General features: G+C 43.2%; 1 protein-coding gene across 1 annotated transcript in view; it reads right to left on the bottom strand.

Annotated features, from left to right (window-relative positions):
* Nucleotides 1-12,374: 12,374 nt before the first annotated feature.
* The window catches only part of VEGFD (vascular endothelial growth factor D), a 33,281-nt gene continuing 21,072 nt past the window's right edge, over nt 12,375-24,583 (bottom strand). Inside the window, exons 3-7 of the mRNA XM_082486056.1 lie at nt 22,053-22,243; nt 18,760-18,908; nt 17,076-17,173; nt 14,496-14,691; nt 12,375-13,024 (exon numbers count right to left, since the gene is read on the bottom strand). Coding sequence (XP_082342182.1) covers nt 12,898-13,024; nt 14,496-14,691; nt 17,076-17,173; nt 18,760-18,908; nt 22,053-22,243 — 761 coding nt within the window. The 3' untranslated portion in view covers nt 12,375-12,897. The remainder of the gene's footprint in view (nt 13,025-14,495; nt 14,692-17,075; nt 17,174-18,759; nt 18,909-22,052; nt 22,244-24,583) is intronic.

The following is a 24,583-nucleotide window of genomic DNA, read 5'->3' as shown; positions in this document are numbered from 1 at the left end:
CGGTGCCCGCCCATTTCCGGGTACGGCCATCCGGTCACCACGGCAACCGCACGACTAGTACCCGCCCACCCTACCCGTACCACTCCCCCTCACCGCCTCCACCACCGCAGCCGCAGCCGAGCGCTCCCGCCTCCAGCCCGCCGCAGCGCGGCGGCCAATCGCCGCCCGGCGCCGCGTCACGCGGGAAAAGAAGCGGCCAATGGGAGCGGTCGCGGGACGTCGAGCGCGCGGCGGGGAGAAAGGGCGGGGCGGAGGAGGGGCGGGCTTCGCGCCCGCCGGATGGCGGAGGGGCGCCGGGGGGCTGTTGGGCCGGGCCTCGCCTCGCCTCGCCTCGCCTCGCCTCGCCTCGCCTCGCCTCGCCTCGCCTCGCCTCAGGCCTCCCCTCGCCTCAGGCCTCCCCTCGCCTCAGGTCTCCCCTCGCCTCAGGCCTCCCCTCGGTGTTGTGGCCGTGCTACCGGGCCCCAGGCAGTGGGCTATCTGCTCTCCTGCCACAGTGTTCCCTTTGCTGTGGAGGGAAGCACGTGCTGGCCGGTTGCTGTCAAAAAGAAAACAAAAAACAAAAACCAAAAAGCTTATCCACCCAAAGGCATAGTCCAAAGTGATGAAAAAAGTGAGCTGTGCGATGTAAAGTTGTAGAATTGCCTTAAAACGCCAAAGGCTTTCCCCTGCCCTCAAAGGAGAAGCTCCTCTGGTTTAGTCGTTGGCTCAGTCACAGCTGGAACTCCCAAAACTTTCTCTTTTGCTGCAAGTGCTGGAAGTTTGCTGTCTCTAAATGAAAATAAAAACACCGTGATTTTTACAGGCGGTCCAGGAGGTTGAACTTTGAGAAACACGGTGGGGTTGTGTGAGTTGTGTTCCAGCAGCCTGGGTAGGTGTCGCTTGGCTGTGTGTTTCTGGTCTTCTCGAGGAGCTTTGCAATCAGCTGTTAGCAGTTCCAGCACCGGCCCTGCTGACTGCCAAAAAGGATGTGACCTCACCAGGCTAGGGTTGTTCGTGCCTTTCCTATATGTTCCCAAAATAATGCTTCGCAGCTACTTCTCCTTGCCAAGATTTCTGATATGAATTTTGTCAGATTTGACTCTGTCATCACTCCTATGAAAATATGTGTGTTGTGAGTGACAGTACAAGCTGACCTAGGCTGCAGTGCTGGCTGGATTCCTGGTTAGGTTGATGCTTGGACAGACATAGTTTGGAGATGCTGATCCCAAGCAGGACCAAGGAGGAAATCAGGCACTTCATTGTGGGGACTGAAAGGTGTGAAAGACGTTTGTATGCTGGATAAGAAAAACATTGCTCGTTGTTTGTATTTTTCTCATGTGTTCAGAAAGGCGAGACCAGTGTTGGCACACCTGAATTTGTCATCAGGTGCTCCTCCCTGCTGGCAAGAACCTGAATTTCAGGATGAGAAGCTGAGTACGAGGCCAGAAAGGGGGAGGCTGCTCACCTGCAGCAGCAGGTATCTTGCTGTGAAGGAGGAAGAGCCATAGGGGTCCTAGTTCTCAGAAGAAACTGCAGCCTGGATGTAAAACAGTTGCCTTAAATTACATCTGGGAAAAAACCCAAAGTAGTGCCAGGAAAAGGAGGAAAGCATTTGGAGGTTCTCAGCTGCAGCACCCCATGATGTGATCCCTGGTGAATAATGGTGGTGACCTCCCTCAGTATCAGTCTGCCCTGAAGGATCAAGCTGTACTAGTCACTCCCATTTTATCTGTCAGAGAAACAATGGTTATGGTTTTAACTGTTTGGGAAATTATTTTGATTTTTTTTTAGAGTAGTTCTTCTTGTGTGCTGTCTAAAGAAGTTGTAATTCTTGGTATGCAAGCTTAAAAAATCCAAATCATAACTGGTATACAACGTAGCAGCCCCTCTCTTCAGCAAAAGAAGTGGGATTTGATGTGTTCCATAAGTGAATGCTGACTGACCACCGTGCAAATCCAGGATATGGGCGCTAACCTACAAAACCTTCCACAAGACAGATCCACTTAATCTCAGAAACCTTCTTTTATACCATAGCAGCTATGATTTTTTTGTCCCTCTATATTTATCTGAACTTCAGAGAGGAGCTGATGCTTTCTCAGCAGCTGACCATAGGCTCTGAACGTCTTTCTGAAGGAGGTCAGGAAAAGTATTGTGACCAAGCCTTCCTGTCATTTGGCCCAGCATGTTGGCTCTGGTGACCTGACATATGTGTTCTTTATTAAACAGAGCTAGTTGTGCTTAATGTCATACCTGTCAGTGGTCCAACTCAATTCCATCTATATCAGCAGCATCCTCCTGTTGTTGTGCTCAAATGACTGAAAAAAATTTGTATACCAAGGAGCCTAGGAAATGCCTTAATGGAAAGGAAAGGAATCTTTGCTACTGTGAAGATGGCAAAGGTACAGCTAAATTTTCTGTCCATGGCTCTTTCACAAGGACGGGGTGCCAGACACTTTTCTCTGGCTGTGTTGTTGTGTTGTTTATTCATAACATTGTCACTGATCCTGGGCAGATCCAGAATCTGTCCTGCCCTTATCTGAGGAGTACCCATTGTGAAGGGATCAACAGCTAAAGAGAAAATCAAATTTTCTTCCTTTCTACATGCTTGAACTCGGTGCACTCACTCCCTCATTTAAAGCACGTACAAGGTCGGAGTGAGACTATGGGATATGTAAAGTAGAGAGTAAAGACTTTAAACCAGTGACAGCAGAGTAATTACTGCTTCCAAGCCTGGTCCTCAAATGCTCCCTAAAGTACCCTCATAAATTGAGTTAATGGAGACTCCAACGGCTTTGTTCTGGTAGCAGATGCCGTCTTGCCTCAAGGAGACCTCTTCAGTGTTCTTGAAAAGGCAGGAAAACTGGTACTCCGCTGTACCATCTCCCTCTCAGCCTCCTCTCATGCCGAGTTTGCTACTCCGTCCCCAGCCTGGTGGACAGCGTTGCTTCTATTGCATGTCTGTCTTCAGCAAAAAACTATCCGTTCGGTGAAGTGGCTTTGCTGTGTGTAATAAGCTGGTGTATTAAATTAATGTATTTGTTTACACTTAATATGCCTAAAGCATGCACATTTATTATTTCAAAGCATTAGTAATTTGTGTAATAAGCTGTTGTATTAAATGAATGCATTTGCTTACACTTAATATGCCTAAAGCATGCACATTTATTATTTCAAAGCATTAGTAATTTGTGTAATAAGCTGTTGTATTAAATGAATGCATTTGCTTACACTTAATATGCCTAAAGCATGCACATTTATTATTTCAAAACATTAGTAATTGACAAAAACAGGCAATCAGTTGTTCACAAAGTAGTTTACAACAGGTCTGCAAAGCAGTGCCACTCCAGAGCCTGATGCCACAGCGAGGGAGTCACAGTGCTCCTAGAAAAGAAATCTTATGATGTGGAATAGTGGTGTGAAGAGTGCACAACCGACTCATGGTGAAGGACATTTTCTCTCCTAGGATTCAGGAAAGCAGAAACTATTGGAAGCCCCAAATGGAGAAAAATAATGAAAAATAGTAGTACCAGATGGAGAATCATGGCCTATAGATACAAGCATAGAGCAAGATTGATTAGTGAAACCAAGCAGGAGAGATCAAGAGACAGCCCAACACCCTGTTTGAAAAACCACAGTGTTTTCAGTTTCTGATCATGCTGGAATTAAATATGCTCCAAAATGAGAAAGAAAGCAGTAGTTGGAATTTTTGTCCTGAAGGAAAAGACAAACTGACCTTCCATTTGGTTTATTTTTATATGGTAAGGCTGAAGAGCCTGTCACTTCTCCTGACACTCCTGCAAAGAGGGAGTGAGGGCTCTACTGTGTACCTCAGAAGTTATTTTTTATGGTAGGAATTAAAAGAGGATCTAAAAGATTTCTACCATACCTTAAAAAGATTGGGTTTGCCTGGTTTCTACTGCCTAGAGCCAATCTTGTATCTGGCTGCGATACCGCCCAGAAAGCAGCCAAGAAAAAATACGGGTTTCTCATGCAAGCGTCTGAGTTTTCTTATGGTCTTTCTCCTGTATTCGTGAAATCACACAGAAGCTGCATGAAATGACACGTTAATGTACTTTTAAAATACAGGTTTCAAGTTGAAAGGTTAACAAACTGCAGTGTAGTCCCTGAAGGAAATGCCCATTAAATACAAACTGCAAAAAGGGTTTCTTTTCTTTAAGCCAGGTTTCTCTCTTAGGTGCCAGAGAATAAGTTGGTTTTCCATTTTACAGGCATGTTTCCCTTACAAGCAGGTTGGAATTCATCTGTGGCAGATGAATTTGCTAACAGAAGTGAGAAATTGATTGGCAAGGCTATGTGTGTGTTAGGTCTCACATCTGTATGTAACCTGTGCCGCTCACGCACGCCCCGAGGTCTCACTCACTCAGTCACCCTCTGTATACTACAATTCTCTCCCATCCCACAGTCCAGCTTCCCTTCCCTCTCAAATCAGGACAGTGAAGGTGGGGAAGAGCATGAAGGCTTGGGAGCAGTCAGGGAGGGTGTACCACGAGTGGCTTCCCTGGGCTTACACACAGGTCACATCTCTGTCCTTACCAGTAGGGGACAGCTGGTTGCAGCGCATTGGCAGTTGCTGCAAATAATCCTCTTTTACACCACCCAGGCATAAGTCGTTCACCACTTCAGTGCAGAGACCATTTCGGCACCCGAGTACATGGTCTCAGAGTCCTTCCTGGTCCGTAGCAGAAGCAGTCGTCACAAACAGGTGCTGGCTGTCTTCTGCCTTCTCAGCTGAGTCAGCAATCCAGCTTAAGGGCTCCTTGAACACGGCAGAATAAATTCCTGGGCACACAATGCAAAGTGATGGCTGTGCTCTCCCTGACATTTGAAATCCATCAGAAGGACCAGTTACCTTTGCACTGGCAGACCTAAGGGATCTCTGTCCTGCAGCCAGCGTGCAGCCGGCATCAACTCTCTAGCGAGTCCTCTGACTAATTTGAGAGAAATGCAGTCTGTATCTGATTGGGATCAAACGAGATACAGTAACACACTGGTCTGGTACCAATTATTATCAAGCCACAGCCTGTTGACCAGACTAGACTTGGGTTTACTTTTTTTCTCAGCTTTACTAGATTTTAGTGTCTATTTAGTTGCAGATCTGAATTTCCATTTCTGCAGCCTTAAGGCCACATCAGAGTGTTTTGGCATTTGTGCATTAGCTGCATTAGAAGAAGAGGCGTGTCTTAGAGGTCTTCTGTTTGTACCTTTAACACCATACTTGACAAACTCTTTTAAAAAATCCCGGGAATTTATGTCATAGAGTCAATACAAACTGAGGTGCTGGAACTCTCAAATGGGTTTCAGTATTAAAATACTAACAAAATGGGTTTAACTGAAAGGACCTCTTAGTGGAGGGAAAAAAAGGTGCAGTGACAACAGCAGATGGAGCTGTTGGAAACTTAAAATGTATTAGTCCTGGAGGGGACGCAAAATATTGTCAGTGCAAAGCTGAAGAACCTGCACCTCGTATGTTTTATTTCCTACCTCTAATGCTTCTGCTACACGTATACTCCAGAACATTATAGGCGCTGTTCTCTGTGCTCGTGATATCCACTAGTGTAGTACCCGCCTGCTTTCTACAGTTTAAATCAAGAGAAAATTGAGTTTCTTATAAAAACTAAACATGAACTATCCAATGTTTTGATAGTTTATATCCAGATTTAAGCTGCAAAGCAAGAATAAGTCACTGTAATTATACTTTAAAATCCATTAAATGAAACAAGGGTTTCTTTAAGTCAATAGTGTTATTGTAGCCTTGAATATCTAAAGATAAAAATAAGGTAAAGTCTGTGGAGGAAGCAGTAGTTTTTATTTGACTGTTAGAATTGGCAAAACTCGGAGAGGCTTCCAGGCACACAAACCGTTCTTGAGGTTTAAAACGGAAGCCGCAGATTTCAAGCTTTGTGCAGGTCGGAAACAAGTGCTCTGAGTTTTATTTAATTAATGTGGAGCAGAGCAAGATGATAAGGCCTCAGGGGACAGGTAGAGAGGCATAGGTGTTATTAGCTACAAAAACTTTGGGAGTGAGCTGTGGGTGGCTTTAAAATGGGATGCACAGGGAAATGGCAGATCAGAGAGACTTTTAGGCGTATTTTCATTATATGCCTTTGTAACTAAGCTACAGGAAAATATTGCCATTTATTATGGAGACAATATTGATAAGAAGGGTTGCATAGTTCTTATGAATGCGTTGAGCTTTTCCTTGTGTTTCAACACTTGTATTGGTTATTTTATTTTGAGGAGTGAAGCCAAATAACCACCATGCAACCGTATTTGAATGTTCAAACACAATCACGAACAGTTAGCCCATTCGCAGGGAGCAAGAAGCGCTTTCCCAAGAAAGAAAGAAGAGCAAAGGAGGCACACAAGCGCGCTTAGACAGTGGGATGTGGGGTCAAGGGGAGGTTTCACACTTGCTTCACTCACACCAATGAGTCACCTAGCAGAAACCGATGGGTTAGGCTGGGTATCTTGCATCACCATTTCAGCTGGACCTATGATACTAAGGCATACACTAGAGATACAGTCTTCACCAATTACAAATACCACTTAGCAAAACAAGTGGGGCAGAAGACTAGGTGGAATGCTTCCTATTTTGTTACCTTCTTTTCTTGACACTTAATTTGTAATTGCACTCAATAACTGGATTTTTTTAATATAACCATTGTTATATTTTTAAATACGTAGCATATACTAATGCAGACTAAAATTAAATCATTGATTATTCAACCGCAAACATTTTAAAGGTAGCTTTTGATGTTTAAGAAATGAAGCAGTTCGTACTAAGTCGTGGATCCTCCATGCTCTCACCCTGGGAGGACCTTTCACATTGAGTAATATTCTAAAGTACGATAAAAGTGGAAACAAGGAAGGGTGTTAATGGCATAGAAGTCAAAATACAGACCAAGCCCTGACAGCATGCTTTTATATACTCATTTTGCTTTATTGGCTAAAGGAGCAGTTTCCTTTTAACTTAACTTAAAACAGACTTTCTACCCCCTGAGTGAAAATTTTTATTGAACTTCTTGAGTAACTGCTGATGTAAGAGTCTGAGAGAAATAAAACAAATGGCAGTACATCATTTGTAACCCCTGACTTGTTTGTTTTTTAATGTAGACTGTAATAAATGAGAACATAGATTCCCTTGTCCTGGTAACCACCTTGTAGTTCTGGAGAGACTAATTCATTCCATGAGTCCAAAATTGGAAGGTGACAATGTCTTTGCTATTTCAAAGTTGAAATACATTTATCAGTTATTTAGAAAACAGAAAGGAAACTGGCAGATGAAGGAGCTTCCACAAGCTTTGTTTTGGGTTTTCAAGGTTTCCTTTGCCTTTTTTTACACTGCTGTAAAGCAAAATAACTCTTGATTTAAATAGCATAAATCCTGGCTTACAGTGGTACAAGAAAACAAACAAACAAACAAAAACCCAAGCAGATTCACTTTTTTTTTTTTTTTTGGCTGGAAAACGGGAAGGGACCTTAAGAGTCAGCTGGAGTTGATGCCCAAAGGATACATACAGATTTATATCTTTGCAAGGTATATGAGTATGACAGGATTTATATACGGTCTGTCAGCCTTCCTATGAATAATGCTTGCTATAAGCAATGTCACAGTACATGACATAGGATGGCCGTTGAAATAAGCTATAGCAGTACTTTCAAGATTTGCTTGAATTTCTTCAGTGTCACCAGCATTTTGTAAGATCACACATACCTCTGTCTTTCTAGAAGTCAAGTACATTTCTTTGCAAGTAGATAAAGATTTCCTGACTGTTTCAAATGAGATGTACATATTTTGCTATTATTCAGACTTTTTCCCAGCCCCCTCCATGAAAAAAGCGCATGCAAGTGAAAGCTACCTACTCATAAAAACTGATGTTTTTAGAAACTTCATGTGTGTTTATTTAGAATTAACAATTATTATTTAAGTATTCTCATTCCCGTTATACATGTAAATATGTAGAGGCCATAATCCAAATTTCACATTAAAGATCTCTCTCACTATATAAAAATTAAGAAATAACATAACAGGAAGTTTTAGCATTATTATTCTGGCTATGAAATCTGTAAATCATGTCCATATGCTTAAAAAGCAAGTCATGCTGAACACAGTAATAAAAGGCATTTCAAACTTCAAAGACAACGTTCCTCTGCTCAATAACCTTCCCTCTGAGAAGGTCATTTAGTCATAGGTTAAGAGCTAATGACATCAGTCAAAAAACAGATCTGCTATGAATTTTACATACCTCATTTAAGTCTTCTGAATTGTTGCATTAAATCTCTGTTATTAAATTCTGATGTATTGATATGAAAGATAGCAAAAGCATTGCTATTTTAAAGTTTGTTGAATATTTTTTAATAGATCGAAGAACCCAGAATTCCTCAAATAAAATAACATTATGAGGTTTTATAAATTATCATCAAATTTTAATTATCTGCTTGTGTTTCCATCTCCATCCAGAGCCTCCTTTTAGTCATGGTTTTCCTTGTAAAGGATTTATGGCCGTGCCACAGCGTTAGCGACATCTGCATCTTCCTGGAGCTGTGGCAACAAAGACCGTCAGGCAGCACTGGCATTTACAGCATTGTGCTTAAACACTTGAGCTTTTCCACATAGTATTTTAGAGAATGTTACAAATATGCCATATATGCTCTATCTTTGGTGATTTTCTAATCATACAGGAGGGCGGGAAGGAGAAGAGCAGCACCCTGCAATGCGGAGACGGGCACAGGGTGTCCTGTTGTTCATTTAGTGGCCAGCCCAGCCTAAACCAGGACACAGGGCTTTAGGTGAGGGATCTGCTAGGAGGGGAATTTATTGTAAAGAAAAGAAGCTTTAAGATTCCTGTGCTGCAAACAGAGTAGTGCACGAGTGCAGCCCAAAATGTAGGCGGGTCAAGGCTTCAGAAGGTGGAAGTGCCTTTTTTCTACAGGAAACAACAGGAGGGGAAGGATGGCCAATGCTCATACTCAAGCAATTGGTTTGTAGGGCTAGGCAAAGGTATTTTAAAGGTCTGGAGCCCCCAACATAAGAAGGACATGGACCTGTTGGAGCGCATCCAGAGGAGGGCCACGAGGATGATCCGAGGGCTGGAGCACCTCTCCTATGAGGAGAGTCTGAGAGAGTTGGGGTTGTTCAGCCTGGAGAAGAGAAGGCTCTGGAGAGACCTTACTGCAGGCTTCCAGTACCTAAAGGGGGCCTACAGGAGAGCTGGGGAAGGACTTTTTACTCACGCATGTAGTGATAGGACGAGGAGGAATGGCTTTAAACTGGAAGAGGGCAGGTTTAGATTAAACAATTTTTCACTTTGAGGGTGGTGAGGCACTGGAACAGGTTGTCCAGAGAAGTTGTTGAGACCCCATCCCTGGAAGTGTTTAAGACCGGGCTGGATGTGGCCTTGGGCAACCTGGTCTAGTGGGAAGTGTCCCTGCCTGTGGCCGGGGGGTTGGAACTCGATGATCTTCAAGGTCCCTTCCAACCTAAACCATTCTATGATTCTATGATTTTCATGTTCCTGCACAGGTAAGAGTGAATCTGATCAACTCAGAACTCTTAGGTGTCTCTGCTTTTCTGCCCCGGACAGTGCCGCGTGTTAGGTGAAGAGGGAGGGGATGGATCCATGGCACTGACTTGCAGGGGAAGGCTGCGGGAGTGCAGTGCTGTCCTGGTGTGTGGGGCATCCTTGAGTAAAGGACACCGGCATCCCCTCCCCCTGCCAGCCCCATCACAGTGTGGGTGCTCACCTCCACCTCATTTTGCAGCCTGGTGGGCCAGAGGCGCTGGGTGACAGGTTAGTGGATTACAGGAGAGAGCAGGAGTTGTGTGAGGTCCTGTGCTGCACCAGGAGGGAACGCGCGGAGGGTGAGGATAGTGTGTGCACACTCACACGTGTGCACACACACACGCACCACAGGTCTGTTATCCTGCAAAGGTCTGAGTGTGGGTTTCAACTTTGTGTACCAGAGTTGACAATATGATTTGAAGCACAAAGAAGTACATTTATAAGCCTTCTGGAAATTAGGGCTGAGAATCTGTAAGGAGCATGAAAGGTATAAACTACATAAATATTTAAGCATGCTAGCTGCTTAGGCCGCTCCTGTTTGTGAATGCTACCACAGGCAGTTTTCTTTTCCTCCATCACGGTAAGCTTGAGACCTGTTCTGACTTCACGAGCTTTCTGCCATATCACTGCTGCAAAGTGGAAATCCCTCACAGGTAAAAGAATCTGTTGGGGATTAAATGTGAAAATAATGCTGAATGTTGCGTTGACCTTCAGATGTGTTTTTCATGATCACACATTCTCTGTTGTTTGAGTATGTTTCTATTAAAAACATTTACCTAAGCATTTCACAGTGATCCGCAAGAGGTAAGCACAAAATTTTGAGGTTAAGGGTTAAATTCACCCACAGGCTTAAGCTGAACGAAGCCAGTGGACATGGCAACATCTCACTCCTTCCCATTGGGATCTTCAGTCCTGGGTTAGACCTCCAGGCACAAGACTGATTTTCAGTGGTCTAGGAAGGTGTGAAAACCACAGAGCAGGGTTCACAGTGGTGGTCATCGATGGTACCTTTCTAGCCTGGGTGTCCTAATGGCTATTGCACTCTCCTGGGGGTTAGGTGGCTCATGTTCAAATCCCTCTCTGCCTCAATGAGAAAAGCTTTTGAATGTGGTTTTCAGCCCCTCAGTGACTGCTTTATCTAAGAGCCTTCTGGATTTGAAGCAGACTTATTTGTCTCTCAGGTTGGAGCAGTTCTGTTTTGTAAAAAGAAGTTAATATATTCACTGGTCAGGACAGAAAACTGAGGAAGCCTCTACAGATCATCATTGAGGAGACTCAGGCATAATTAATACAGGTTTCCAGTTGCTAAATTTCAATTTAAGAAAAGCTAGGAAATGCAAAAGCTTCAACTCTTTCACAGAAATTAGCTGTACAAATACCGTTGTATAGTTTCGCACAAAGGTGCATTTTTACTCCTCATGCCTCTGGTGCCAGCAGTTAAGGGTCTGGTTTGCCTCTGCAGCTCCCTGGCTTTCTGAGGAATGTGCTAATGGTGGAGGCTATCAGCAATCTAACCACGAGGTCGGGGTGCCCCCGACTGAGCGAGGTAAGAAGTGATGGGGCAGTTAATTCCTTTTATGGACTCTCATAAATCTCAGGGACTTCACCCACTGTGGACACGTGTCTGAATTTAGAGCCTCTCGGAGGAGCGAGGGAAATGTAAGGCTGTGCTTCTGCTGCCAAGCTGGTTCACCTGGTTTCGCGCTGGGGTCACATTCCCCTTCATGTCCGTGCAGAGTACACGCTTGTTGTACACGGCCTTCGCTCTGGAAGGAAACCCTTAGCAGGCAAGCCCAGTGCAGACCAGTAGGTAACCCTGCTGCAGGGGCTCCACCCAGTACGCTCACGGGTCAGACCACGTTGCTTGGTCGGAGGATCCCAGGCCATTTCCTGGCACAGATAACAAAACCAGCCTGCCAGTATGTTTGCACAGACCTACACCACAGACAGCTTAGGAGGCACTCAGAGCAGTCACCCAGGGTGGAATCCTAAACACCTCACCCGCACAAAAGACGCATTAAATTGTTTGGTGCTTTGTCCAACAATTCAATCAATCTCTCAGGATTTGGCTCTAATTTTATTTCAAAGCAATGTAGTTTTTCCCTATATGAATGTAAAAAAATCTCAGATGCATATCAAAAAGCCGTTTTCTATGTTGTTTTCGTTGACACAACAACCCTGTGTTGTGTCAAGCTTTCCATCTCTGTAGCAGTTGTTTCATTTGCTCTGTTCCCTTCATGTAGAATTGCAGAATTCAGCAAAGGGGAAAAAATGATTCAGTCGTTGAAACTATCACTTCCAGTTCAGCATTATTGCTCATGGTATTTTCTCTGGACAGGCTCAGCCCAGACTTCAGTGGCTCAGAAAACAATGCTGTCCTTGTACTTGATTTGGTTAAAACACTTTTACTCAGGCCTCACACTGGTGAAAGGAATTTCAGTGCAAAGGAGATATTTTTATAGCATGGTAAGCTAAAAGGAAAACCATCGTTTAGTGAACGGTGCCTTTCCAAAAATCACTGAAGAGTCAGTGCTAGTGTGGCTGTTATCCCCTTAGGGAGATTAACACGCTACACCGGGAACAAATAAATAAATTACACATGGCTGTCAGGCAGACATGGGAAAAATGATTCTTCTTTACTGAAACTATTGGATCAAGTGACCTTGTTTCGACCTGGGTTTGGGCAGAAGCCAGTTCCAGTGGGACAAACACAAGGCGGCTGTATTTGACATGGCTTTGGGGTTTTGCTCATTTTCTTTTTGTTGGGCAGAGTTTTAAAATAACAGAGAGAAAAATCAAAACCACTCGAATAACTGATGTATTTATTTTCTTATATACACTTAAATATGGCACATCTGACAGTAGTTGTACAATAAACTCAAAATGATAATCAAAGCTGGACAGTAGATCAAATAACTCAGTGCTGATCCTATTAGAAGCCAAATCCTGTACACTGAATTTCTGAAGAAATTTTCACCCAGGAGCTGCATTAGCTAGGGATTCAGAGGCTAAGATTATCTAGTCTCAGGCTCTGAAAGACCAGCTGGTGACTGTGCCTTTGGTACCAATATACCAGCTTCAGCTTCCATAACGTAACAATGAACTGGTGCTTTCCACTCTTTCTTCCACGCAGCCAGCAATTCAACCTCTTAGAGGACCGTTGCCGATGTCCCAGAGGATTCACCTGCAGTTAGTGATTACTCTAATAAATAAATGCCGAGTGGATTCATTCTCCTGCTATTAATGTGGAAGATGTTCATGTTTACTATTGTTTGAAAGTCAATGACAGCTACTTTGCGAAGCAGTGGGTTTTCGGTGAATAGGGGAAGCTCAGTCAAGGAGTTTCTTTGCTTTGGGACCCGTGGGAACCTCTCTTTTCCTTCGGACAACGACAATGCCTGGAACACATTGGTTTTGCAGTTGGGCATGTTCTGGGTTGGGATGGACATTTGTCCTCACAGCTGTTTGGTAAAGGAGAAAAAAAGCAAAAAGAGAGAAGAATTGTAATGTGATAATTCCTCACTGTTACAGTCCTCAACTTTTTCATCACTGAACACCACAATGCCCTCTGGACAACGTTTGGGAAAGCGTTGACACCCTACGACACAGGGAGACAAGACTTTACTGCCTGACACTTCTTGTCTACAGCAACACGTCTTGCTGTTGTCCATTTGTCCACAGTCACGACCTAAGCAATGCTGTCATTTCTTGTGAGCACTGAAGTCCAGAGTGTCAGCGGTAGATAGTGCTGCTCTCAGATCTGTGAAGTACTTTAGCTCACCTGACACTTCAGCTTTGGTCCTCCAGCAATACTGGGCATAAAAGTCCTGTCTCCAGATTATAGCAATTTCTATAAACCAAACTCATAAACAAATGATTGCATTGATCACCTCCCACCTATCTGCAACACATCAGTGACCAAGTGTCTCATGCTCGCTTTCAGCTCAGCTGATTCTTTAACTATTTTTGTACTTCTTGTCAACTATTTTATGCTTGTCCGTATTTTCAAAGCTGAACCTAAAGCCCCAAAGGTTACTTCTACAGCTTCTTCTCTATGAATGAACCTACAAAGCCCATGAGAATGGACGCTATGTGTGACCATTCAGTGAAGTGCAGCTCTGCTAAGGTACCCAGAGAAACTGGATGCTCACCATCCTTACATAAGGTTTCAGACAGAGCTCCTGCATGCTCCTGGATCTCTACATGTGGCCAAGGCTTTCTGAGAAGGAAATTTTTGAAAATAAACTAAGACATGAAAAAGGAGTATTTTAAAAGGGTATTTTCTATCAAAGTTTTGCCAGAGAAATCTCAAAACTGGTTACGCGAAAGGATTAGGGAAATGCATGGAGTTTAACAGCCCCAGAACAATTTTCCAGCTTCTCAGGGGAGTCAGAGCTTCATATGTGTACAAAATTGCATTAGCTCTAGAAAATCACTTGTTCTGAGGACAAACTGAATAAGGAATGAACCGAATAAGGAATGAAGTGTGTGGGTGCTGACTCAGGGAGCTTTTGTCCCTAGACATCCGTGAGTCTGCATCTGGCTGTGACAGAGAACACAGGATAGGTTCTACCTACCTACAAATGCTGGACTCGGTACGTCACTAAATCTCCTGTGTCACACAATAATTTCAGTTGTAGCACAGTTTTAACAATCATTCCCTTAAGATTGAGGGGGGGGGGGAAGAAATAAATATTGGTAATTGAATAGCGTCCTTGTCCAGATTTCTTTAAAGCATGTTAATTAAATAAACCTTAGCCTCGTTCTATGAAGTATTGTAAACATCATCTCTATTATTATTATCTCCCTAACTGCAGCCAGGTATTTTATCCTGGGTGGACCTCCTAGCTAATTCAGCACTTACGCCTGCAGCATCTACTCAAGCTAATTCAGATCCAGCAGCGTAGACACTGAATGACAGGGAACACTCACCTGCAAGTTTCAGCATGAAATATCTTGTGTTTTAGAGCACAGCTCTCCTGGCTCTCCCTACACAAATAGCAGCTGCAGTTCTCTTTACTTTGAAAGAAATCTGTGGGACACTTCTGTCTACAGATGCATTCACAATTTTCTTCATCAAATTCCATATGTTGTCCACACATGGCCAGCTCGGCAAGAGGAGGGAGTCCTGCAATAACACATACAACTTTTAGTGGTAAGCTTTACATGTCTGAATCCTTCTTTTGAAGAGACCAACTCTTTCTTTGCAATCACTAGGGCTCACACATGTTCCCTCTGATAGATTCTACTCTTCAGAATTTCTCTTGTAACTGACAGTGCAGAAAAGGACATGAGACGATTGTGCTCACTATTTCACATACTCTAACACTGCTGTTTCTTGTGGGTTGAACTCTGCATAAAAATATTTCATTTTGGGGCTGTATATTAAAAGGGCCTAGTGTTTGGTTTTGGAATGCACAAATCTTTACTGGACAGCAGGTTTGAAAAAGAAAATCTCCAAAAGGATTTAGTCTGTACTCATGACAAAAATGCACATTTATGCAAACTGTCACATGCGCTACTCAATGTACTTCATTATCCATATACTTTGGAAATTTTTGCAAAAGTAATGTTAAGTCTAGTAAGGTGCAGGCTGGTCTAGCGCTTTGATAAGGCGCATATGCACACTTGTCAGTTAAAGAAAGTAGGAAATACTTTGCTTCAGAAACAAAACCCCAGCCAAGTGAACGCACTGTCTAATACCTCATCTATCTTCCCTCAAAATACACATCTGGAGTAACAATATGAGGCTAATCCTAGCAAAAAGGGAACACATTTTGTGAAAGCTTTATTAAAATGCAAGCAGCACATCCCCGGTTAAAGGTCATGGCACATAATGTGTCATTGGGAAGGTAATTTCCTGCAGTTTTACAATTAGCTCTTGGATTTAACCTACGGAGTGTGGAATGTAACCTGCATCCGCGACCTCTGCAGCCTCAGCTCTGATCTCAGTGTCCGGAAAAGGCTTGCATGTTACTTGAAAGAAACCTTCATTATTATTTTCTTAATGCTGGAAAACCAATATCCAGACAGAATAAAGTCCAAGTCCTCTTGGAAGGGAGGAAGGAATCTGCCCCAAATTCTTGGAAGACAAACCCCTTCCTTGGGGTGATAAAGCTTGGCATGTGTGAAGCGGTGTAGAGTGTTTCAGTCTCACTTTGTTTCAACCTCAAAGACAGTTAAGATCTTAAGTTAATTTTATCCCAGCCACTGCCAAACACAATGTACTGCAGAGAATGATATTTTATCGGAGGAAATGCTGAGTCTATGGCAACAAAAGCTGCAATTCAACAAGCCACAATTTTTAGTGCTCCAAGCTGACCTTACAAAAGGCTAACAGTTGGGAGGGCTCTGGCTATACACAGTCCTTTAGGCGTACTCTGAAACAGAGAGTACTAATCCTTTCTTGAGTGAAAAGTCTAATTAGAGCTTAACTACATAACCTGATGGTCAAATGATCTGATCCAGAATGAGAACAGATCCTACAGAAGCCACTACACAACGGATCTCTTGCTTATTAACAGTAGGAGATTGTAATCAACAGACCAGTTTATGAGGTTATTTAGTTTTATTGTAGCTTGCTCGTCTAGGAATTGCTTGCCAGCTTACTTTTATTGTTGCCTTGAATTTTTTATTCTTTCGCTTGCTGCAGGTAGGTTAAACGACAAAGACAGCGCTTCCTTCTGTCTCTGTCTGCTCTACTGCTATAATAATTTTATTTTGACCAGTACAATTCCATGAGAAAAACAATTTTTAAAAAAATCTCATACAGGGCTTGGAGAAATTTTAACTTCTCTTAACGTTTACTGCTAGTAAGTATCTTTAGACTTACACAGCCTCCAGAATATTTCCTGCAAATTTCTTTGACAGATTAAGGTTTTCTGAGAAAAACTGAACGAGAAGGGAAGTAGTGTAAACTTCTACTAATTTTACCCTCTTCCATTTCCTTCCAGAGACCTGAAAGTGTATACTTGTATACTCCTGGGTACGTAGGGCACATCAGTTTGAAAGTTTTCTAAATACCTCAGTATTATCATAAAAAATAGTAAAATATTTTGAAAGTTCATATTCCTGATATGTCTGTTCTTAAGAATTTCCCACAATAAAGGTTCAGCACCATCCCTGTGCAATATATTCCAGGTCATATTTTTTTTCTACAGTTAGAAACTTTTCCCTAAAGTCCATCATACAGTTTAAGGCCCATGTAAAATAAAAAAATATCCAAGGTGTCTACTTCACTAACTCTTTTTAATACTTTACTATTTCCTTTTCAGGTTGTCAATATAGAGGGAGTAAAACGTCCAAGCAAAAACCATGAGATGAGGATGACTACATGAGTGTTTATTTTCAGGTGAGTTTCTGCCACCTGAAAGCCATAAGCCAAGTCTATCTAGGGATGTGGAATCAAGCTATCAACTGTAACTCTCATGAAAAAATGGAATAAAACCAAAATGAAACACAAGCAGCCTGGAGACAATACGCAAAAGTGTCCATTTGGAATTTAATCTTTACCTTCTCGTCTGTTGGGGTGCTGCACATCTACAACACATTCACATTTGTCACTGTCCCAGATCCATCCATTATGGCAAAGTTTGTTGGTAAAAGGGCATCTAGAAGAAGAAGAAAAAAATTTAAGATAGGAATAAAAAAAAAAAAAGTAGGCGCATCAGTGTTGTCATTTGGCAAAATGAGCCTGCAGGTATGCTGGCTCTGCCACTTGTACTGCGTGAAGGTACAGCACCTGTGTGCATTACTGCTGCAAGCAGAAAACGTTGGGACTGGATGGTTTTGCTGATAGGGCTGAGCTGTCTGGGTCCCAGCAACTAGAGGGAGCGGGTACGGCATGCATTTCAGATTACATCCCTAGGAAACAGCTACGGTTTCACAGGTCCGCTTTTCTATAACACAACTCCATCCCACCCAGGGTACCCTTTTGTCTTACAGTATTCATTCTGTGTAACTATTCAATTTTGCCATGCTGCCAGCAAGTGCAGCTCCAGTTTAAATTTGCCTGTGCTTAAGGATGTACAGTGGACTGTTTTCAGGGTCAGAGGGGCTGGTTTGACTTTTAGGCACTTGGCTCTGGGAAGGGAGCTAACAAACTGGAAGAAGGCAGAGGTTCTTCTGTATTTGTGTAGGAAGAGGATTCAGAGCGGCCAGCAGGCTGAGTGAGGCCTGGAGTGGGTTTGCTACAATGCCTCCTCTCCCCCAGCCCAGATGTCTAACTGAAGGGCAGTTATAGGGGCAAGCCTACGTGCGAGGCTAGACAGAGACATCTGAGCTGACTTCCAGTTTGTGTTTCTAGAGTATTTTTTAAATTAATGTAGCCTGTTCTCACCAGAACTACAGGTATTTTATACCATGTTTTGAAGTTAGACGTGAGATCCCTTTTCCCAGCCAATGAGCCTGACAGATGCAAACCAGGACTGGACCAGAAAGTGCAAAGCCATGGTTTACACTGATCCTGACCCAGCATGCTGTGAATTATCATAGAATCATAGAATGGTTTAGGTTGGAAGGGACCTTAAAGATCATCTAGTTCCAACCCCCCTGCCATGGGCAGGGACACCTCCCACTAGACCAGGTGGCTCAAAGCCCCATCCAGCCTGGCCTTGAACACCTCCAGGGAGAGAGCTTCCATGACTTCCCTGGACAACCTGTTCCAGTGCCTTACCACCCTCAGAGTTAAAAGTTTCTTCCTAATATCTATTCTAGGTCTACCTTCTTCCAGTTTGAAACCATTACCCTTCATCCTATCACTACATACCCCTGTAAAAAGTCCCTCTTCAGAGGGCTTTAGCTTGACCGCAGCACTCTGTGTGCCCTGGCTAAGTAACGTGCAGGCAGAGTTGCCCGTGTCAGATTGAGTAAGTCTATGCACACAGACCCAAATAATTCCAGTGGAGCATAGTGCTAATATGTGCACTTTGAGCCCACTCTCAGGCACCTAAATGTCTTAATGACTCCAGATCCTGCTGAACTAGCCTGCTGTTTGTTGGAGTCTGGTGTCCATTCACTTATAATGCACCAGGTTTAGTTGTAGCTTTCTAACCCTGAGTGATAATCAAAATATTTGGAAAAACTGCTGGGATAACAGAAAGTGAAGGGACCATTGTAATGACCAAATCAGAACAAAATCATTTTCCTGCTTCGAACTGCACAACATGGGTAGCCATTTGTAAAAGAGGGAGCTTACCCATCTTCTTCCGGGTTCTGGACGGATCTTCGTATGATGGCATACTGATGGCGCTGGGTATTTGATAGACACTTACAGCCTGTGTGATTGGCAATTTTGATTGGCACAGGCTCAGGAACACTTGTCAAGGGAACTGAGATCTCAAAGAGCTAGGTGGGTGAAATAACATTTATTTTTCAGTTTCCATTACACAGTTAATATTTGGATTTTTAAATCAAAACCTCTTGTCCTTTCCCACCACGTGCCCCGCCCGTGCTCCTTTCAAGAGATAGTTACCATAGGTATAAACGAGCAGGTGAGCGCTGAGGGTTTTGAAGAATAAGCAATTCCCACCAAGGTAGGAACTTGCCAAAACGGTGGTCCCAGTGCTGTATTACCAGCTATTAAACACCTGAGACCATTCAAAAGTATTTGCAAATGCACTCAAAAGCCTCTTCTGGATGCTAGGGCCAAATGGAAAAGGTACAGGTGTTGGGAACTTTGTTCTCAGTTATATTATCTGTGGAATCTCAACCACTTATGGAGACAGCTATTTAACTGTCCTAGAGTATAATCACAACATGCGTCTTTAGGGGCCTGACTTAACCCCCACAGCCTTCACAGAGAGGGAAGAAACAGGAGTAAATAGAGGAGAGTTCATTCTGCTTCAGCTGGGTTCCTGCAGGGAATCATCCTGGAAATGTCTCTCTGTTGACTGTAGCACAAGCCTAAGGAACCAAGCAGCCTACCTTCAGTGCATCCAAATTGTTTAGGGTGATCTCAGAGAAGCCTTGTGGAACCTCTGGTTCCTTGGGCAGCTACATGTGGGAGCTGTGGAAGTGACCCACACAACCTCCCCGCATCCCAAGCCATCTTCCTTCCCATGAAAACCAAAGCATGGGGTATCACAGTATCACAGTATGCTAGGGATTGGAAGGGACCTCAAAAGATCATCTAGTCCAATCCCCCTGTCGGAGCAGGAACACCTAGATGAGGTTGCACAGGAAGGCGTCCAGGCGAGTTTTGAATGTCTCCAGAGAAGGAGACTCCACAACCTCCCTGGGCAGCCTGTTCCAGTGCTCTGTCACCCTCACTGAGAAGAAGTTTCTTCTCAAATTTAAGTGGAACCTCTTGTGTTCCAGCTTGAATCCATTACCCCTTGTCCTATCATTGGTTGCTACTGAGAAGAGCCTGGCTCCATCCTCATGACATTCCCCCTTTATATATTTATAAACGCTAATAAGATCACCCCTCTGTCTCCTCTTCTCCAAACTAAAGAGACCCAGCTCCCTCAGTCTTTCCTCATAAGGGAGATGCTCCACTCCCTTAATCATCTTAGTTGCCCTACGCTGGACTCTCTCCAGCAGCTCTCTGTCCTTCTTGAACTGAGGGGCCCAGAACTGGACACAATATTCCAGATGCGGTCTCACCAGGGCAGAGTAGAGGGGAAGGAGGACCTCTCTCGATCTGCTAACCACCCCCCTTCTAATACAGCCCAGGATGCCATTGGCCTTCTTGGCCACAAGGGCACAGTGCTGGCTCATGGTCATCCTGCTGTCCACCAGGACCCCCAGGTCCCTTTCCTCTACACTGCTCTCTAACAGGTAGCTCCCCATCCTATACTGGAACCTGGGGTTGTTTCTGCCCAGATGTAGGACCCTACACTTTCCCTTGTTAAGTACTGATGCTAAACCATATCATCCTAATACTGGGGGTAACATCTTTGCATGCCAGCGTGTCTTGGCTTAACACTGCATCCAGGGGATGAGAAATACTCCTAAGCTTGACTGTTTAGTCATTTAAATTTAGGTGTCACAGCATCTAATTTTAGGTGGCATGAATATCCTTCAGTGGATATTTTATACCAGGAAAAAAAATGCTCTCACTAATATGGGAGTAATTCCATTCATTTTGGACGAGTAAATCTGGGCTGACGCTGGTGTATCCAGGAATGGAACTTAGCTGGCGGCTTTTGAGGGAATGGTTATTCTGAAGGATGCTAAAGGAATGTTACAGTCTGCAGAACTGCAGTTTTTCAACAAACTTATGACCTGTTGCTCCAAAACCACATAAATAAATAAATACTTTTTAGCCTGACCTAGCTCCTGAACCGATCGGATGTCTTTTGTGTGGGGTCAACAGCTCATAAAAGCTTTCTCTTTCTGTGTGGAATGAAAGCAATTAATGAACATTGACGCAAGAAGGATGGGCCCTCATTTATTTTACTCCAAGTGTATTCCAGTATAACCAGACATGGTGGAACTACATTCCAACAAACCTGAAACAAATACAGAAGTGAATCAGACCTACTGCCCATGAGGACTTGAATTTTCTTTGTAAAACAACTACCCTCAATCTTTGTAAAAAAAAAAAAAATCTGATTTAAAGAAAATTCTTTTTAATAACTAGAGTTTAATATATTACTCCAGGTCAAAAGATTTTATCAACTATAAGTAAGGATGCAGAAGGTGAAGGTTAATCTAAGAGGACCAGCCTCCTGTGCTCCTGCTGTAGGTATGAACACAGATGGTTTCATCTGTAGAGCTGATTGAAAGTACTAAACTTGGAGCTCTGCTCAGTCACCCACTGGAGCAAGGGATCTCTGTACAAAGACGCTAGAGGGAGTCTACAGAAAGAAGCTCTCTGGCTACTCTGTGCTCCCCTTTTGGCACCGGTTATTAAAGACCCGGTATTTGTTGCCTGTTGCACCTAAGCAGTAGCCGACTACTGGCTTAAGCCTTTCTTTTCCAAAGTGACTTGTGATTTGGGACAGTCAGGTCCTGAGGCATTCAAATTGACAGCATCTGTCCTCTCATGCTGAAAATGTTCCCTTTTTAGGCTCGCAAAACTGCACACCCAAAATTGTTAGCCAGCCTTTTTGGCACTGACAGCAGTTTTGAAAATGGAGCTCTCAGACTCCTGGCCTTACACACCAAAATTTCCCAGAGTCTCTCTTAATCCTTTGGTGCAGAGGATTCCCATGAGGCAGTACGCTCAAGAAGTCCTGGGTCCAAGTAACGGTACATTAAAGAAGGATTAAACTCCTTAACATCACATGAGCCTGCCGTCACTTTCTCAGGGCCTGATTTTCCATCTCAGCACATATACATCCATTTTTAATAATGCAACATGAACATAAAATGCTATTGCACATGCCTGCATTCACTCCACGGGGATAAAAAATTAATTCTGCTGTTTGTTATGATAGTGCAGACAGATCTTTCATAACAGGATCTCAGAAACCAAACATCCTCTTTCCCCTCCCTTCTCGGAGCACCAGGGTAAAAAGAAAGCAGATGAATAGCCTCATTTACCGTTTTCGACACGTAAGTTGTACTTGTATTCATGCAGTTCAGACTCTCCTCGTTGCAGCAGCCTCCGCATCTGAACACATTCACGCAGGGAGGCTTGAAGAATTTGTTGGTTGTTGTACCCAGCTCCTTGGCAACTTCCACACAGGTTTCCCTCGGCACACATTGAGTCTTTTGCCATTCCTCATCTATGACTGGAGAAAACACTCTTTTTATGAGCAATCATGGCAAAGTTAAACCTCTGATTAGTGAGGCAGAAGCATTATATAAATAAAAATGAAGTGCTGGCAGGCCATTTGCACTTACTTGGATCGATTTGCACTTACTTGGATTGATCTGAGGACCAGAGAGAGTCTGAGTGCAAAATTATCCCAGTAACTTGCCCCAGCTGCACTGGCAGAGAGGTCATTGCATTTATTCGCCTTTAGCTTTCAATGCGGATGACCGAAAGCTCTGTTAATTCCAGTGGGTTAAGTAGAGCTGCATTGATTTTCCCCTGGCCAAGAGTCAGCTCCACGGCCTCTGTCTGAGAAAGCTGGCCCACACCCTGTTCTCCTTTTCTCCAGGGTAGACCTCCTTATTGTCATTTTATCCTCTCCTCGCATGTACCCCACTGCAGACCCAGTAGAGCCTGGGCCTGACAGCAAAAGCACATTAATGATTAACAGATTCTGGTCAGAGAGTATTAGTACTCCTACTGGATGTCAGCCAGCGAGCACCGTTTCCAAAATGTCTAATGAAATCCAAGACAAACACTCTCACACCTCAGTACCCTCAGGGGTTCGAGTTTGAATAGCAGGAATATGAATTCAAGCATGATTTATTTATTCAAAACACTGTGACATCTTTCAAATACTGGATTGTTGTCGACTAGTAATTTATTTTAGACTGATCTGTCAAATTCTGGCTGTGAGAAGGAATAATGCATTAACTGGCTGAACCAGAGGGAGACAGTCGTGACATTTACATGATATTATCTCGAGTCTTGTTAAGCGAAGGCCTTGATTTTTTTAGTTTTTGCTTACCTGATTCAAGGTATGGAATTACTCGAGAGTCATCAATGCTTATGCTTTAAGTCCTGCTTAAAATTATGAAAAACATTTTTCCTGCCTGTCCCCCTCCAGCAGGCTTCTGAAAGATCAAAAGCAACTTCTATGCTATTAAGAAAATTGCTTTCTCTTCCAATGTCGTCTGCCTCCCCTACTATTGTGCAAGCAGTGCATACATTTACAGGGAAGTTAAAAAAAAAAAAAAAAGAAAATAATTCTGGAAGACTTTTAATCTAAATACTATGTTTTGTCTTTGGATAAACATTTGTCTTCTCTTTCCTAGCTGACTTTCCTTTTATTATTTATAACTTCTTCTTCAACTGACTATGTATATTTAAATCAGTTTGTTTATTCCTGCAAAGTCCTCCCCCGGGGTTGATTCACTCCACTTTCCAGTCTCGCAAAAAGTACAAGAAATAAGAGCTTGGGGCCCCGGTTCTGATTTTACACCATAAATTGAGAGAAGAATCACTAAAATCAATAGACTCTTCTAGAGCAGTGTTAGTCTATCAAAAAAGCAATCCAATCCTAGGCCTTAAAATAGAAAATAAAGTGTTTGCCAAACTCATTAAGGTATGTGCGTGTAATCACTTCAGATGTCACTTCAATGAGTGTTGGCGATGATGACCTTTACAACTGCCCACGTCCTCACTTTATTAACCACTTCTTTAGCAGAAGGGCTGCTATAGGGAGTGGTGGTCAAAGTGGATGTCACATTTTCCTCAGAAGCACCGTGGTCACACTGATCTTTTCCATGAGGGAGCACAGGGAATGTCCTGAGAAATTTGGCTCCTATACAGACTCAAGGTTGAAAGCACTGCAGTCCTAGGTGAGCTGAGCTGCTCAGGGGAGGCTGTGGTTAGATGGGGTGGCGCTAGCTTTCAGTGAATTAATCATTAAAGCTCTGGAGAAGAGGAACAAAATCCTGAGCTGGTCCTGCTGGAGTCTGGGGTGCTGTGGAAGATGGTCTAGCAGTGAAACAACGAGGAGCCTTGATCCAGTCTCCTTGTCAAAACACTTTATTAAAAGAAAACAGATGGCCTTGGCAAAAAGGTCAATGCTTAATGACTGGAAAGGGTGTGGGAAAGAAATACATGTTTATAGGCTTAATTTTTTAAAAGGAGCTTTGGTACCTTGAACATATTAAGATATTAGAACAAAAGTAGTTTTTCTCCTGAGGTAATTCCACTTTGGATGGAAGAATGGAGAAGATGACCCAATAGGCTTTTTTTAACTTAAATTTCAGTGGCTTGACTTTGAATAAGAAAGCTCACATCTCTGTGCCTAGAATTAGACTTTTAAAGGGAAAGTAGGAAGTGACCTAACAGCTGTTCCAAGAAGAAAAATTACATCTATATGACTGTAGTTATTGGACTTCATTAGCTGAACAGTTACACTATTCTGCCATTGAAAAAAGTCCATTGCATATTGCAATGCACTGCCTCAGTAGCACTTTATAACATCGTCTGTTGTCTTGCTGTTTTG

This window comes from Vanellus vanellus (genome assembly GCF_965231255.1).
Source record: "Vanellus vanellus genome assembly, chromosome: 1".
Classification (NCBI taxonomy): Eukaryota; Metazoa; Chordata; class Aves; order Charadriiformes; family Charadriidae; genus Vanellus; species Vanellus vanellus.
This window is presented reverse-complemented; position numbering and strand designations above follow the sequence as displayed.